Source organism: Echiichthys vipera (genome assembly GCF_963691815.1).
Source record: "Echiichthys vipera genome assembly, chromosome: 14".
Taxonomy (NCBI): domain Eukaryota; kingdom Metazoa; phylum Chordata; class Actinopteri; order Perciformes; family Trachinidae; genus Echiichthys; species Echiichthys vipera.
This window is the reverse complement of record NC_139839.1, coordinates 2,537,315-2,554,011: the sequence shown is the minus strand read 5'-3', so window position 1 is coordinate 2,554,011 and position 16,697 is coordinate 2,537,315. Positions and strand designations below refer to the sequence as shown.

The following is a 16,697-nucleotide window of genomic DNA, read 5'->3' as shown; positions in this document are numbered from 1 at the left end:
CAGGTTGTGTGAGTACAAACGGGGCTGGGGCGCGGGGGTAGAGGGAGGGGGGACAAGTACCCTAAAGTCCGGGTCGTGGTCCGGGAGGACAGTGTGAGCAGACCCTTAACGACAGTGGTTGGGGTCACAGGAGGACGTTTGTGAACAGTTGTTCTTTGAGGTTTAATTGTTGAATGAAGGGATGAAAGGGCAGCACTGTAAAATGATCAGATTGGACCTGATGAAGCCTCTTGGATGAGAGGTGAAACGTCTCTCTAGACAGTTGCTTTTGTCTGAAATGCTTTGAGGATGATTGTTAACCAAAGTCACTTCAACACTAAATAATTGTGTTTGATGAAAGGTAGTAATAAAAGTAGTATCTCAGGACAGTTCCTCAGCACCTCTGCAGAGTAGGAATCTTTCTGCTGCGGGTCAACACTGCCCTCTAGTGATGAAAAAATAAAATAACATCATAAACACGTCAAATCAAAGCACTTAAACCACACACACATGGTCAGGGAAAGACAATAACTCACTCATTTAACATTTTTCCATTTGAAGTTTAATGTTAATTCCATGCTGTGTTTCAGTAAGAATACAGATGGTACTTGTGGCTTCGGCGAGAATACCCAGTAGTACAAATCAGATTCACGTTACACATACCGAACAGAAGGAAGAGAGGAGATGAGAGGAAGAAGAGGAGGAAGAGGAGGAGAGAGAGATGGAGTCGAGATGAGGGAAAACCTGAAAGAGTCAGGGGAGTAAAGATACAGCAGGCCTCGATTTCCCAAACTGGTTTTATATATATATGGTGCCGATGCAAAACCGCATTACATTACAATCAAGAGTGTTGAGCATTCCCCTCCCGCACACACACACGCGCACACACACGCACACTAACTTGTCTGCTAAAAAGCCATTACCTAACTATCTGCCATTAGCACAAGCGCCACAGCCTCGCAGCACAATACTTGGTCCGAGAGTGGACGAGAACAGAGGTCGGAGTGATGCTCAGAGAAGGGGGGACATTCTGCCGTTTGTCTTAAAAAAAAAAAGACCTATTGATGTGTTGGAGGAGCAGGTTTGGTAACCGCAAAGTAAACAGGGCACTTAGTTCTTTCTAAAAAGCTTTAACGCATCCCTTTTAAATTCTTCCGTCGCTGCTTTTTTATCCTCCGTTTGCAAACTGAAATGTTTTCGAGAGCGCGGACGAGAGATCGTCTCTGAAAAAACACAAATACGGGAAAAAGGTTGAGCGGCGAAGTGTCGTCTTAAAATAAACTCTTGCATATGTGTGTGTGTTACAGATACAGGCAAGCATACTTGGCAACAGATGATACAGTAAAGTAAAGCAAAACAAATAAAAACATTAAAAAGAGGACAGGGACCTTTAAAGGGTACAGGCTTGGAAAAATGAAAGTCAAAAAAGAAGGTAAAACTCCCGGGAGGTGGAAATGGAGACCTGAGCGGGCCCTGAGGGGGGTGGGGTGGGGGCATGACATGCATATGAGGAGAAAGGGTGAGACAGATGGGTAGAAAGGGAGAGAAAGGGAGAGAAAGAGTGTGGGCTGCAGTATAAACCCAGCGGAAAACTGTGGCTGGGGAGAGGAGCGAGTGCTGGGAGGAGGAAGAGGAGGAGGAGGAGGGCTTGTCTTGTGTTGTTCATTCTTGCTGGGTCTCTTCCTCCGCATCTTGCGGCGCTTCTTTGTTCTGTTCTTCACCTGAGATAATGACAGGAGCATAAAACAATGTTATCCCCTCACACTCGACTGGACATCTTCAAAAGGCAGCTGAACGCCGCTGATCGGATCAGTGCGGAGGAGCTCGGCCCTGCTGGGAACCCAGAGACCACGCTATGGCTTCTTAGGACGTTCTTTTACAACATAAGATACTGCTACCTTTTTTATGACTAACAATATGATAGAAATGTCATGAAAAAGTCAAGAAAAGTCTAATATAGTGTCTCCAATAAATATGCCATTAAAAAAGTCATAGTATGTCAAAGAAAAGTCAAAATGTAAGGTACAAAAATGCATGAATCAGTCACAGGATAGCAAGTCTGCTACAGGCATGGTTCAGTTTGAAGTCATAATGTAGTGTGTCCGAAATATCAGCCATGAAAAGTCATAGTTTAGTTTTTCTAATAAAGTAAAAAAACAGAAAGTTAAAACATAATGTGTCCAAACAAATGCTTGAGTCAGTCAAAGGATAACATGATAAAAATGTCATGAAAAACGTGAATTTGGGACAATTCACGTGAATTGTCGTGAATATTACGACATAGCGTATGACATACGTATAGTGTGACATTAGAGACGTTAACGTCACTAAAAGAAGATCTTTCTTTTGGAAAAAGTCAAAATATAACGCATAAATCAGTCACAGGATAGCATGTCTGCAACAGGCATGGTACGGAAAAACATACAGAAAAGTCATAATATAGTGTGTCAAAAATGTCAGGCATAAAAAACTCAGTTTAGTTTTTCTAATAAAGTAAAAGAAAAGAAAGTTAAAACATAATGTGTCCACAAAATGCTTGAATAAAAAGATAACAATGAAAAAGTCCGTATAATCTGTCATTAAAGACGTTCACGTCACTAAAAGATGATGTTTCTTTGAGAATAAGTCAAAATAAAATGCATAAATCAGTCACAACAGAGCATGTCTGCAACAGGCGTGGCACAGTTTCAGGTCATAATAGAGTGTGTCTGAAATATCAGCCATAAAAACCCATAATGTAGTTTGTTTAATAACATAAAAAATAAAAAAGTCAAAGCATAATGTGTCCAAAAATGCTTGAATCAGTCATAGGATAACATGATAAAAATGAAAATGTCCGTATAGTATGTCTTTAAAAACGTCCACGTCACTAAAAGAAGATCAGCTCAGAAGCGTGTGGACCCGTCACCCGTGCATCAAACATTTAACAGTCCAGTACAGTGAGTGTGGCGCCGTGCAGGCCAGTGAGGGTGAGTTAGTGCAGCGTCTTCCAAAACAAGCCGCGCTCAGATAAAGGGACTGGAAATGCCTTGTGAACCTGTGCAACTGGTTGCTTAGAAAGGTTGCCATGGAGACGGCACAGCCATCCGTGTAATGAAGAATTAAGAGGCGCAAATACACAAAAGGGGCTTGAGAATCCGCCGTGATTAAAATAGAAACCGTAACAGTGCTCATTAGCGCCGCGGCTAACCGGGGATGTGTGAAAGCCACGGGAGAGGGAGCGGCGTCGGCGGCGTCACATGCTGTCACCGCAGTTCATGCGTACTATCACACTTCAGCGAGCTGCGTTCACGAGTTCTGCTCCGACGCTCCGGCGGGGGGCTGTTCAGTGACACTGACGGAGCAGTGTGGATGGAGGAGCAGGGTGTCCGCAGGTTCTTTCTGTCAGTGTTTAAAGGCTGGAGTCAATCTTTACTGCCGCGGTGGAACAGTGTACGGATGTTTCTGCTCCTGGCCCGGTTAAATGTGACTCGTAGACGCACGAGCACCTTTTCTAGCGTCCTGGAGTCAGAAAGTCTCTATTGAAATCGTACTGACGTTGGGTGTTCTGGTGGCTGATTGGTTTTAATAGAGTTAAAAGCCACAAATACCGAAAAATAATACAAATTTTAAAAGATCATGACATTTAATAGCACAAAGATACCCGCCTGTTATGACGCCACGTAACGCCCTTTCAAAATAAGATTTCCAGGTCCAAGCCTCGTATTTCGCCGCAGTGCCGTGTTCCCCGTTGTTTGAACAGATCTGAGTTTTTAAAAATAGCGTAATTGTCATTTTAGCTGAGCCGGAAGGCAACGCTCTCGAACTACCGGTCAATCCTGGTTCCGACCCTCACCTATGGTCATGAAAGCTGGGTCAGGACCCAAAGAACCAGGTCGAGGGTACAAGCGTGTGAAGTGTGTTTCCTCAGGAGGGGGTCTGGAGTCTCCCTTAGAGAGAGGGGGAGAAGTTCAGCATCCCTGAGGAACTCGGAGTAGAGCCGCTGCTCCTTTGCGTTGAAAGGAGCCAGTTGAGGTGGTTCAGGATCATCTGGTAAGGATGAACCCTGGGCGCCTCCCTAGGGAGGTGTTCCAGGCACGTCCAGCTGGGAGGAGGCCTCGGGGAAGACCCAGGACCAGGTGGAGAGATTAGATCTCCGCACTGGCCTGGGAACGCCTCAGGATCCCCCAGTTAGAGCTGGTTAATGTGGCCCGGGAAAGGGAAGTTTGGGGTCCCCTGCTAAAGCTGCTGCCCCCGCGACCCGACCCCGGATAAGAGGCTGAAGATGAGATGATTTCATTTTACTTCTTTCTTATGGATGAAAAAGAGGTCTAACTGATGACAGAGGGGGTCGTAATTGTTCATGTTTGGTCGTTCTTGTCCGTTTTATTTTAACAAAGCGTTTGGACCCGGAAGTTATATTTTGAAAGGGTGTTGCGTCACACTGAAACGCCTGATAGACTCCAACCCTGGACAATTACCTCAACAACACAGTATTGTAGCAGGGCTCAAGACTAACATCTAAAGGTAACCTGTCTATACGTTACTGGTATTTAAAGTACCAATAGTTCAGCAGTCGCCATGTTCTTCACAGATCCCTGCCAGCCCCATTTATCATGTAACTATGCAAATGAAGACTGGGAAAGGACAGAGGAAGTGTAGTTAAAAAATAAAACATGGCAGACTAATATCTTTAGAAACAAACTACTACGATTGCCTGGAATTATTACAGCCGATTAAAAACCTGATATTGTTTTAAGCCATATCTTAATGAATGTAGGCCAAATGTGAATAGCCAGTGCTGTGGAAACACGCATTCATGTTTGAATATGGAACATGGCGAGATATTACACGAGTCACAGAAGCTAGTGGAGTAGCAGCAAGCCGGGAAGTGAGATCAGGACTTTGACTATTCTAAAACACAACCGAGCAGGATTTTAGACATTTACGGTCTTGCGGACACCCTTTAGACACCAAAACACGCAGCACCCGAGTTCCACTGGTGCAGAAAAAGAAAAGGTGGAAAAGAAAAGAATACAACATCAGCTGTAATCCTTCAGGGCTGTGGGCACACGGGCAGGAGAGGCTATCATCGTCCTCTCACCCCAAGCACATTCAACAAGGGGGGGGGGGGGGGGGGTGTCAGTGGTGGTGAGACAGGCGCGACGACTTGAGGTGAGAAAGCCAAGAACAGACAGGAGGAATGACTTACAAAATACACTTTTATAATGGGAGAGTGAAGGAAGAGGGCTGTCCTTAAGAATCTACAGAGGAACGAGGGAGAGAGGAGAAGTTAGAGCCGTGTGTGAGTGAGAGAGAGAGAAAGGAGGCTTTAGAGGAACCGCTGTGATGAGGGGAAAGGTTAGAGGAAAGGTTAGGTTCACAGATGAATACTGAGGGCGCACTCACACTGTCCATCCGTACCGTGCCCAAGCACGCCTCACGGCTAAAGTCTAGGTTCTTTGACCAGTGTGAGTGCACCCCACTTGCCGTCCACGGCCCGTTTGGGAGAGGTGGGCTTTTGTAGAGCACGTTTGCACGCGTACGAGCACGAGTGTGCGCACGTGTACGAGCACGAGGCCTACGGGGGTTCTGAGGTCATTTCCTGTGCGCCTGTTGGGACGTAGAAAAAAGAAGGAGGGACCATGCGCGGACATTTAAAACAATGGCGGTGAAAGGTTCACGTTGGTGTGATGCGGAGGTGGAGTGTTTACTGCAGATTTGGTCGATGAAAAGATTCAAAAACAGTCGACAAGACGCACAAAAACTCCGAGGTCTACGGAAAGATCTGGAAACAAAGCCACGCATCGCCATGACGTCATCAATGCGTGTGGCGTGTTACGGCGTGATGACGTATAGGCAGCAAGAAGCATTCTCCGAGGCCCAGGTAGTGTGAGTACAAACGGGCCTGGAGGGGGGGACAAGGACCCTAAAGCACGGGGCACGGGACGGAGGCACAGTGGGAGTGCGCCCTAAATGATTTTTGATGGTTGGACACTGTCAGGAGAATTGGGTCTGTTGTTTCCCTTTCACACATGCAGCACAGCACAGGAGTGTGTCACGCGTTCGCCCTTATTGGAAATACTCTGTTTGGTTCAGTCAAGACAGGACATGACGCATATAGCACTGTCGATGGACCGGTTCCTAATTTGGTCATAAACAACCGAGTCTCTCGCCGTTCCGTGAATTGTTCCTGATAATTTCAGCATCGCCACTTAAGGGCGGACGTTCAGAGAATCTCGTTGTCTCTCTAGTTTGACATTTTGGTGTTCAGGGGTTTGTTTTCTTTCGGTGTTGCACACAGCACGATAGAAACATCAACGCACGAGAATGAGCGGCTGTAGTCACACGTGGGCTCACTTCGAGCTTTAACAGTTGCTGAGGGAGGGTAAACTCTTGTTTGATGCCTGGTCCGACCAATTCAGACATTTACGTTTTCACATACAGCCCCGTCGGTTAAGGTCTAGATCATTTCAGGTTTGCCGTGCATGCGTAAAAGAGGCTAAAGACAAGTTTCTCTGAATATGCACCCAAAGGAAAGTCGGGGGCAATTTGAGGGAACAAACTCAGCTTTAAAAATATAAGAAAACCTGTCAAAGAGCAAGTGATGCTGGTGATAGTAAGGACCCAATCATGAGATAATACTAGGAGATGCTGTCTCCTCTCAGGGCGTTAGCAGCTCGAATAAAGGAATGGCTCTCTCACCATCTCCCTGCACGTCTGAGGTCCATAGTGTCAAGTTGTCACGTAGCAACTGCATGATAAGTGTTGAGTCCTTATAGCTCTCCTCGCTCAGCGTATCCAGTTCTGCAATGGCATTGTCGAACGCTTCCTTCGCCAACCTGTCAGCAGAGAGGAGGCAAGACAACACCGTCACACACACACGCACACATACATACTCTGTAAACAGGTGGAAGATAATTGTATGGATGGAAATTCAAGGCGCTTGCGTCCTGAGAATCACAGACAGTGTCTGTCTGACGGCTGGAATACAGAGTTTCTCTTCATGTGGGATTTTAAACCACATCAGGAAAAGTTAGGTTAACTAAATGTGGATTTAATTGACTAAACTGGACAAAAATGGCAAACTGCAATGAGTGCAACTACCTTTTTCTGCACTTAAGAAACAGCTGCCAACAGGTTCTCATGTGCAGGCAATGAAGCCAAAGCAGTGAGGCTAAAAAAGTTCTGTAGAGCTGCAGAGCAGAGTGATAATTCTGCAGGATTACGGCGCTTTGAGCGACCTCTCCTCTCCTCTACACACTGTTTCCATCCTGATGATACGATTTCCTTCAACAGGCCGGATCCAATGCAAAACACTTTACATGTGGAAAAGCAGCAGACATAAAATGATCACACCTACTTGCAAGCGCGGTCGGGCGAGTTGAGGATTTCATAATAGAAAACGGAAAAGTTGAGGGCCAATCCCAGGCGGATGGGGTGCGTCGGAGGGAGTTCGATCATGGCGATGTCGCTAGCAGCTTTGTACGCGACCAAACTGTTCTCTGCCGCCTCCTTCCTGTCGTTGCCCGTGGCGAACTCTGCCAGGTACCTGTGGTAATCTCCCTTCCTGAGCGGAGGCAACGACACGAATAAACAAATGCATCAACAAACCAGGGGCAATGAACCCAATGTCCTGTACCGTACAGCTGTGCTTCTCAAACTTTTTTAATCATGAATTCCCTGTGAAGTAAACCCCCGTACCAGCGGAAAACATTTTTGGTAGAAAAAAATACACCTAAATAAAAATGTAGTAAATAAGCGGGCGTACTAAATAAGAATTGAATATGTAAAGTGTAAGAGTGAACAGAAACACACACGTATTAGAGAAGATACGTACATTTTGTAGTAGAAAACCTTAGATTCTCCCGTGGTTGCAGCTAAGATGAGGTGCTTGTCCAGTACATCCAGAATGTCGTTGCAGATTGATTTAAGCTCTTTCTCGACCTGCAGACGAACTCACACACACACGCACGCACACACACACAAGCACACACAGTCAAAACCTTGCAGGTGCCAGATCAAAGTTTCCTTTTTAATATTCAGTTGTGATTCAAAGCCGAGCTCATACGATTCAACTCTCCTTTTAAAAAGACAATTAATGTCTCCTCCATTTTTACTTCAAGTGCCAGGTACGAAATTCTCTGCGGCACCAAGATAGTACATAGTTTACAGCGGGCAAAGAAACGCAAGGAAGCTTTTGGGGCAGCCCCCGAGGAAGCGTGTGTCACAGAAAGGCCGGCAGTAAGCCTCAGCTCCAGGGTCACACATCGAACTCATTCATCATTTTAAACATCACCACTGTTTTCAATTGGATTACTAGTGCCGATTAAAACCTTTTCTACTGAAAAGTGGAAAAAGGAGCTTTACACGGAGGATATTTTCAAACGCAGTCAAAATAAAATCCCAGTATCAAAGAGTAGATGACATTTGGGATTTGTTTGAATTTATATCAGAACTGAAGCAGCCTGACCTGAAAAAACAGCTAAAAAAAAGCAAAATAGCGATGTCGACAATGTAATTGTATATCACGATATCTCGATTTATGATTCAATCACGATACGATTCCATTTAAGTGACCAATGATCAGAGTGATTTAACGCCCAGCCGCAGCGAGGATAACAAGATTAGCCTCAAAGAGGAAAGGTCAGCCGAGTCCTGCCCCAAAAGAGTAAATGGACTTGTGCTTATACAGCGCCTTTCTAGTCTTCTGACTACTCAAGGCGCTTTCACAATGTTTGTCACATTCACCCTGATGGCAGTGGACATCTACAGACCATCTAATCTGACCATTCACACCACATTCACACACCCATGTGCAGTACGGGGAGCAATTCGGGGTTCAGTGTCTTGCCCAAGGACACTTCGATGTGTGGACCGGGGGAGGTGGGGATGGAACCACCGATCTCTTGAATGGAGGACGACCCACTCTACCACTGAGTCACAGCCGCCCAAGGGTTGAATAGAAATTAGATTATCTGAGAGAACCAACTACACTGACCTGCAGGAAACAACAAGGTAGGAAGCGCCTAATAGTTCTACCTAAGGGTTTGTGTTTTTATTATTGTGTCCAACTCGGGATTTTGTGAGTATTAAAAGCCAGAGAGATTTCCTCTGTGAGCTGTTATAAGACAATCTATGAGAGTGACTACTTTTGCTCCAGTTTCTCTCCGAAGCTAAGTGAAACCGCGTCAGTGTGTCGCAGCGAGATCCACAGAAGACTGTCGATGCTTTGTTTAAAATCAGCACGGAGGGATTTTGTTTTCACGTAAGGAGAAGCAAACGCCTCAGAGACGAGGCTGGAGGATAAAGAACATTTTACCTTTGTTAATCTTTGGTTTTTGGCTCTAAAAGATACAATCGCACATGTATAATCAGTCATTATCATTAACCGTGTCTGACCGTTTTCCTGTATTCCCGGATCATCTTTAGTTTGTCTTCCCCGCCTTTGTTTTCTTCCTTCTGCTCCAGGCTGCTGATTATCCTCCAGGAGGCTCGTCTGGCTCCGATCACGTTCTTGTACGCTACGGACAGCAGGTTCCTCTCCTCCACCGTCAGCTCCACGTCCATGCCTGCCACGTTCTTCATCGACTCCACCATCTCTGAAAGACGCGGGGAAACAGACGCACATCAGGCACAGAAAGGACCGACAACCTGAGCACTGTGTGAGAACACAGTTTAGAGTATGGAGACAAATGTGTCATCTGAAGGTTTTTCAGTATTAAACAAACATAAGACTTGCAATTAGAGCGTTTTAGGGGGGATCAGGGCGCATAAACGGGAAACGAGCACTTCCTCCTTCTATGAACACAGAGTTTAAACCCCAGTGCGGAGCCTTGAAAGGTTTCTGTCATCCTCAGTAGTTTTATTAATGGCGTGCCTGGGACACCGCCCAAGTATCAGCTCTTCTAATGCAGAACTCCTCCACCTATGGGCACCTGGGATGAGATCCAGGGAACAGAGCCAGGACAATGAACCGGGGGAGCTGCGCCAGATCGAACGGGGACGTCTTTCTTGTACTTGCTCACATCCTCCAGGTGATTTCAGTAGGGTGTGGTGTGGAAAATGAAAATATAACAAACGAGGGTGAAATGCTGTGAAATCAACTTGATACTCGGGTCTCAAGGAGCTTCTACCGAGCACGACGAGCCGCGTCCCTGAGCATGCACCAAAACAGACGACATGGATGCTCTTTAGAGGGAAAACAGAGGAGAAACATAAATATCTAAACAAAGTGGGAGTGGGAATACGTCTATTACATAGGAAACTATATTTATGGTGAGTGTGAAAACTCAAAAACACATTCTCCACCCTGGTATCTCATTTACTAATAAGCACCATGTGTGGTATGGTAGTGAAATGTGTTCAAAATGGTTAAATCAAATCTGTGGCTGCGGCCGAGTCACGCCTCCCGGGATGAACGTGCTGAACGTGCCGCCCCCGGAGGTAAGAGCGGTGTGCAAATCACTTGGCTTCTACCTTCACGGGCTGGGTGTAATGGGTGGAAGCCAATAGCAGGGTGCTACGCAGCATGCTGACGAAACCTGATACGGGATAGTTTGGAGCCGGGAGGAGCGCTGTGCTGCTTTGATCACGTTACCCTCTCGCTCCAGCCTGCACTCAAACACACCCGATGACCTCCCTGGGCTTTTTAAAAACCACTACAAGCGCTGCAGATCTATTGAAGTGATCACGGTCACTGCTCCACCACTCGCTGGAATAAACTGGGCTCCAACAGCCAACTCAGTATACTGGATTGGTGCGTCCCTGGTCTCTCACACCATTGCTCTTTTTATTCTTTTTGGCAGCAAGACTCGGGTGCAGAATATAGCAGCGAGTATCAGTTATTAATCTTCATTCGCTGGCATTTCGATGCACGTGGACGGCAATGTACCTACTGAGGACTAAAGTTACTGTCCTGCTGCATCACTGTGGTTTTTAATGTGCACTCAAAACATCAAAAATGACACAAACGCAAACAGCCTGTGCTTAAGCAAACTGTTTTTATGTCGTTGCTGTTAGGTGTGCCTCTCTCTCTCGCCCACTGAAATTAAGAAAGAAAAAACGGCCCTAAAAATAGCAGCTACTGGCTTATTATTAGCTCATTAAATGCATTATATATATATATATATCTTATTTGCTCATTGCAAAACGTGCACCATCGAAGTACACTGAACAACAGCTAGAACACAATTCAGCCGTGTCCTGTGGGCATTAGGGGCATGGTATGTCTGTAGCACAAATGGACCATTTGGAGGTTGATGGTCATTAACAATAAATTAAATAATAATTGGCCTGCTGCTTTAGAGAATTTGGAAAAGGCAACTGCACTGACTTCCCGTGTTTGTAGATGTAAATTGGAGCTTTGGAGGTTCACGCACTGCTGATTATTTACAGAACAAAGTGTTTTAGAAACTGCCAGAACATCGAAATAACACGGGGAGAGGATGCAACACGAGATTTATAATGTTGGACTGACTCTCCAGGCAGCTGTTCTCAGATAATGGGGATTACCGTCTCCAAAAAACACTGAATACTTCGGATTCTGTCCAGTGACTTATGACTGGCTTTCATCCTCCATTTTGACATTTAACTCGTGAAAATCAAGCAATAGTGAAACATTCACAGGACTAATGTAAGGAACCGGCCAATCACAATCCTTCAGCACAGTTCAAATGGTTTCAGTGGAGGAAGATTGCTCATGACTTCATGCTGTTATCACACCTGCAGCGTGTGTTCTTCCTTTCCTCCAGTTCTCCGCCACTAGTCTACTTGTGTACATATCCGATGTGTGTTATGAGCAAACACTGATGCAACGCAGTGTGATCGGTGTGTTGTGGGATTATGCTTGGATTGAAAAGGTGTTAAAACATTAAAGCATGCACGTATTGACCGCTGCTGCGTGTCACATATCGGCTCCTCTATCGCTGAGTCCGGGCGGTTGTCGACGAGATCTCAAACAGTAACCGTCTGTTATTAAAATGCAGTGATGGTCTGATTAACAGGCCGGCCGATTAACATAAAAAGCTGCTGACGCATCAGACGAATCTAATGTCAGGGCGTTCCCGGGCCCCACTCCTGCTCCCGACGAGTAAAACATTTAGCACATTTGTCGTGTGGGGATGGTTGTGGGGGCCGTCTACGTGACAACCCAAGGGCGCCTCACACAGCAACCGAATTCACAAGATCCTGCGAGAATCGAATTCACGAAAATCCACCGTCGGGCTCTTTGTGCTTCGGCGACCAATCGGCGTCCTGTGAGGAGCTACTGGCAGCTAAGGGGGGAAGCAGGGGGGGTTTATTGGTCCCTTTACAAACACAAAATGGCAGCTATGTCTCTAGCAAATGCTAAACCACCACAGATAACATTTAAGATTAGTATTGACTGAATAACAGCTAAACGAACTATACTGTAGATATATTAATGAACATCTCAATTAACTTTAATTTGGTAAAAGGACTTCCAGACCACCAATCACACGGCAGCAGTACTCCCTGCCCCGCCTACTCCTGTACAACCATCGATGTGCCTCGCCTGTCAATCAATTTAACCTCTCACGCACTCTCACGACAATACTGTCACCACAGAATAGGTGCGTTTGCATTGAGATAAAATGTGGTCACTGGGGAAGTTGCAGCGTGTCTCCATTACAAAAATGGACCACAGAGGTATTTACCGGAGGCGTCGCCCTGAGTGGGTTTTGTTCACCGCGTAATTGTTGGAACGGCGCTCTGGCACGTTTCTCTCCAAGTGAGAAAAACAGAATGGTGGTATGTCGTTCAAGAGAGACAATGAAAACAAAGAGTTTGTTATCATTTTGACAGTAAAGGTGGCTCCTTTGATTCACGGCATCAACTCACGCGCCCAGAAACATGAGAGAAAACACTCCCTAACACCTTAAAATTCACCGTATCTGTTAAATAGTGCATGTTGGTGACAGTGACAGCCTGGCAGCGGTGCAGAGAACGTTGTACGGCGCGTCTGCATTCAGGAATAGCTCGGTACGGTGTGGGTGTGCCGGTGAAGAGGGCGTCGGGGGATGAACCCGGAGCGGACAGCTGTGGTTTGTTTCTGTAAATGCAGCAGCCGAGCAAATGAACGCAGCGATCAGTTATTTTGCCCTTTTTTGCCTTTATTAGGACGGGACAGTCAGAGGTCGACAGGAATATGGGAGAGAGGGCGGGGGTGGGGTGGGGGGTGCGGCGGTATGCAGCAAAGGTTCGCACGTCAGAATCCAACAGGGGTCGCTGCGGCACTCATTCTAACAAGCGCGTGCACAGATGTGTTATTTTTGCGCTCCCATGGTAAAGAGAAATAGCACTCCACCACTGGACAAAAGTGTCTACGCTCTACTTTGCCAGCTTCTACGAATGGCGCGAGTGGTTGTGGTGTGGCGTGGCGTCGAGTACTACCTTTGTCCCATCCCGCTTAAGAGGACGTCACATGATCAGCTTTTTGTGCCGGGCTCACGGCGAGGTTGGGCGCAGAGACCCTGTAAACGGCTAAACCAACGTTAGCATTAAAGCAACCGTTAGCTCGTAAACTGCGTCTTCACAGACCTGGTTTGATGCTTATAAACCTCCAAGCATTACGTTACCTTCCCAGAACGTGATACGACTTAAATGTACCGTTAAATAGTTCGGGGAACTCGGACACGCGATAGGTTTTATGTCGCTCTCTGGTTGCCTGGGAAATGTCAACATCACACTCAAAGCGTCCATCTCATTGGTTGCGCTGCAGAGCGCAGCGGCCGAGAGGCAAATCTGAGCGGTGCACGCCGCTACCTTGGGTGCTAGCGCTTCTTCCATAGGAAATTAAACGAATGGCCGGCACAAAGTGTTTTTACCGTGTATCATGTGTGGGGTTCCTTTAGGGCGCACTCACACTGTCCGTCCATACCGTTCCCCTTGCTTTAGGGTACTTCATCTGACCAACATCTGCAGTAAACACTCCACCTCAGCATCACACCAACTTGAACCTTTCGCCGCCATTGTTTTAAATGTCCGCTCATGGTCCCTCCTTTTTTTCTACGTCCCAACAGGCGCACAGGAAATGACCTCAGAACCACCGTAGGCCTCATGCTCGTACACGTGCGCACGCTCGTGCTCGTACATGTGCAAACGTGCTTTAGCCCACCTCTCCCAAATGGGCCGTGGACGGCAAGCGTACTGTTCCTAGGCGGTACGGCACGGTTACACTCACACTGGTCAAAGGAACTAGACTTTATCCGTGAAACATGCTTGGGCACAGTACGGAAGGACAGTGTGAGTGCGCCCTTATAGCCAATCGGCAACCAGACTTTACCATGGGTGATAAAAAGGCCCTGCGAAAAAGCCCGAGCCCGTCCCACATTCAAATTGGGGGCGTTTGGGCGAAGGAGACCCGCCCTGGTCCAGGCTATTCAAGTGTAATGGAAACGCCACTGATGTCAGCCCAGTTATCACCAACACAAAGCCAACTTCACTGCACTTTGCATAGTCTTTAACTCAAGTCTGCTCATTTATTTTTAATGCTACAGCACAAATATACGTATTAAAGGAGGAGTGGTTGGAAACTGATGTCGCACACACACCCAACACGATATTTATGAAGTTGAATTGGTCGTAATGACTGGTTTCGTCAGGCTGGGACGCTCTTCTCTCAACATTATTAAACTGTAGCACCATTTTAGGGACATATTTCTAACCACTGACGCCGCCGATGGTTGCTTCAGATATGGGTCTATATTATGCCAAAGGTTGGGCACGTTTATGTCAAGTGGGGTGTGGACGTTTGCAGTAAAGCTGTATTTGTGAATGGAGTTTGGTGTGACGCGTGTCGGGGAGGGCTGAAGAAAGAGGCTAGTCCGCTAGTTAGCAATGCAGATAGCTAGCGTTAGCCACGTAAAGCTAACAGCCGCTGGCTTAGCTCAACGGCTAAGAGAACGCTAACGTTCCAACCAACCGCCCAGGCCAAACTGCACGAGACGCTCACCCCGTTTAAAAACGACGACCGTTAATTTAAACGGTTAGTGATTCCATCGGCTGGTGAAATCTCCGCCATTTTGTCTCTCACCCAACAAACCCATGTGAAGTGCTTCTTTACCTGCGTCTCCCGAGCCCCCTGCGCAGGGAAGACCGAGGAGAGGAGGGGGGAGAAGAGGGGCCAGGGGATTCAGCAATGCCCGTTATTATTTATGCGGACACTTACCGTCATATCTCTCCGCTTGCTCGGCGAGTTTCGCCTGGTATACTAGGTTCTCCCTGTCCGTCATGGTGCTCGGGGTTGTTTTTTTTTCGGGGGCTGCTTCTTGGCGTCCCAGCGGCGAAGGGAGGATTAGCGGCTGCTCGGCGATTCCTGGTGGTGGATCAGCAACAGCACCGTCGCTCCGCTGAACTGAAGACACCGCCGGTACTGGCGTAAAGATGGCGGCGCTGCTTCATCCGGGCAACCCACGCAGACGGTATTCGTGTTCCGCCCACACACTCACGCAGAGCCCCGGAGTACACCGCTCTCCGGTACCGCATCAATAAACTCATTAAAACAACGGAGAATCCAGGGAAACGGCTTTTAAATCAGTTAAAAAATATATATTATTTATTTTTATTATTCAAGAGTAGCAAGTCTTTAATTCGGCGTATATATAAAGCACATATAACCATTTATTTTATCTTATTTTCACTTATTATTTGTAATTATTTGGCGCACAGACACATTACCCTCTTGTATCTATCACGTAGATATATTTTAATTAATTTTTTCTTACTTTATCATAATTTAAATACTTTTATGTGTATTATTTGTCACTTTTTACTGTTTTTTTTAAATAATCCTATCGTGTATTTTGTGTTGTTGATGTGTATTTATGTATATTTAATTTAATTTAATTTATTTACAGTGCCAAATCATAACAAAAGTTAGCCCAGGACACTTTACATAGTAGGTAAAGACCATATATAGGTACATGTGCACTTTGTAAGGGTTTGTTTTTAAAGGTGCTATATAAAGAGAGACAGAGAGACAGCCCAAGCTGATCATTTGTGTATGTTTTTATTGCCTAAGGTAAATTATTAACACATTACATACTACATAAAATAAAAAGGTCCATTTGAACTTCAAATAATATATTTCCATAACACTTTGACACATTGTACAATCTCTTAAAAAAATAATAATCCTATTTTTTGTTGCTTTTTCCGGTCCTCTTAAAACTGAAGGTGAAATGGCACAAAACAAAAATATGAAAACAAATATTATTTGGTATGATGAGACTTTTTTTTCTGGAGCTGTAGCGAGGATAAGGTGCACATGTAGGGTCATCAGTGGTATCTGTATTTCTTGTTGGTATTCAACTTTATGTAATGAGAACATTTTCTCTAAAAGGCAACAAGTAGTGAGTTTGCAGTGCCGTGTGTCTGAATGCAATACCCGATAACTTTGCATAAAGGCATTACAACAAACGGGGAAAGGGATTAAAACAACTATTAAACAAACAACAAACAACTAAAACAAACACAGTGGTGCAACTACAGAATTGACAGACGACTCAATTCTCGAGGAAATGTGGCAACAACCACCATTCAAAGAGCCAAATCATATAAAATGATGCAAAACCAAAGACTACATTTGACAATTAGCATCGCATTTTGATTTTTCCTTTAAAATTTTGGGATTATTGAGCCAGTTGAGGTGGTTCAGGATCATCTAGTAAGGATGAACCCTGGGCGCCTCCCTAGGGAGGTGTTCCAGGCACGTCCAG

General features: G+C 45.8%; 1 protein-coding gene across 2 annotated transcripts; it reads right to left on the bottom strand.

The window, feature by feature from the left end:
* Window positions 1-529: 529 nt before the first annotated feature.
* LOC310956578 (14-3-3 protein epsilon) lies at window positions 530-15,364 on the bottom strand. Of its 2 annotated transcripts, XM_083926855.1 has the most exons (7): window positions 15,149-15,364; window positions 9,361-9,560; window positions 7,799-7,905; window positions 7,322-7,528; window positions 6,664-6,800; window positions 5,171-5,222; window positions 530-1,700 (listed from the first exon to the last, which is right to left on the bottom strand). In XM_083926855.1, exons 1-6 carry the CDS (start codon window positions 15,210-15,212, stop codon window positions 5,215-5,217), a joined length of 723 nt encoding a protein of 240 aa, XP_083782981.1. In that variant the 5' UTR covers window positions 15,213-15,364; the 3' UTR covers window positions 530-1,700; window positions 5,171-5,214. The 2 variants fall into 2 exon arrangements, with proteins under 2 accessions (XP_083782981.1, XP_083782982.1); XM_083926856.1 differs by lacking the exon at window positions 5,171-5,222 and having other exon boundaries at window positions 15,149-15,227.
* Between the last annotated feature and the right edge of the window lie 1,333 nt (window positions 15,365-16,697).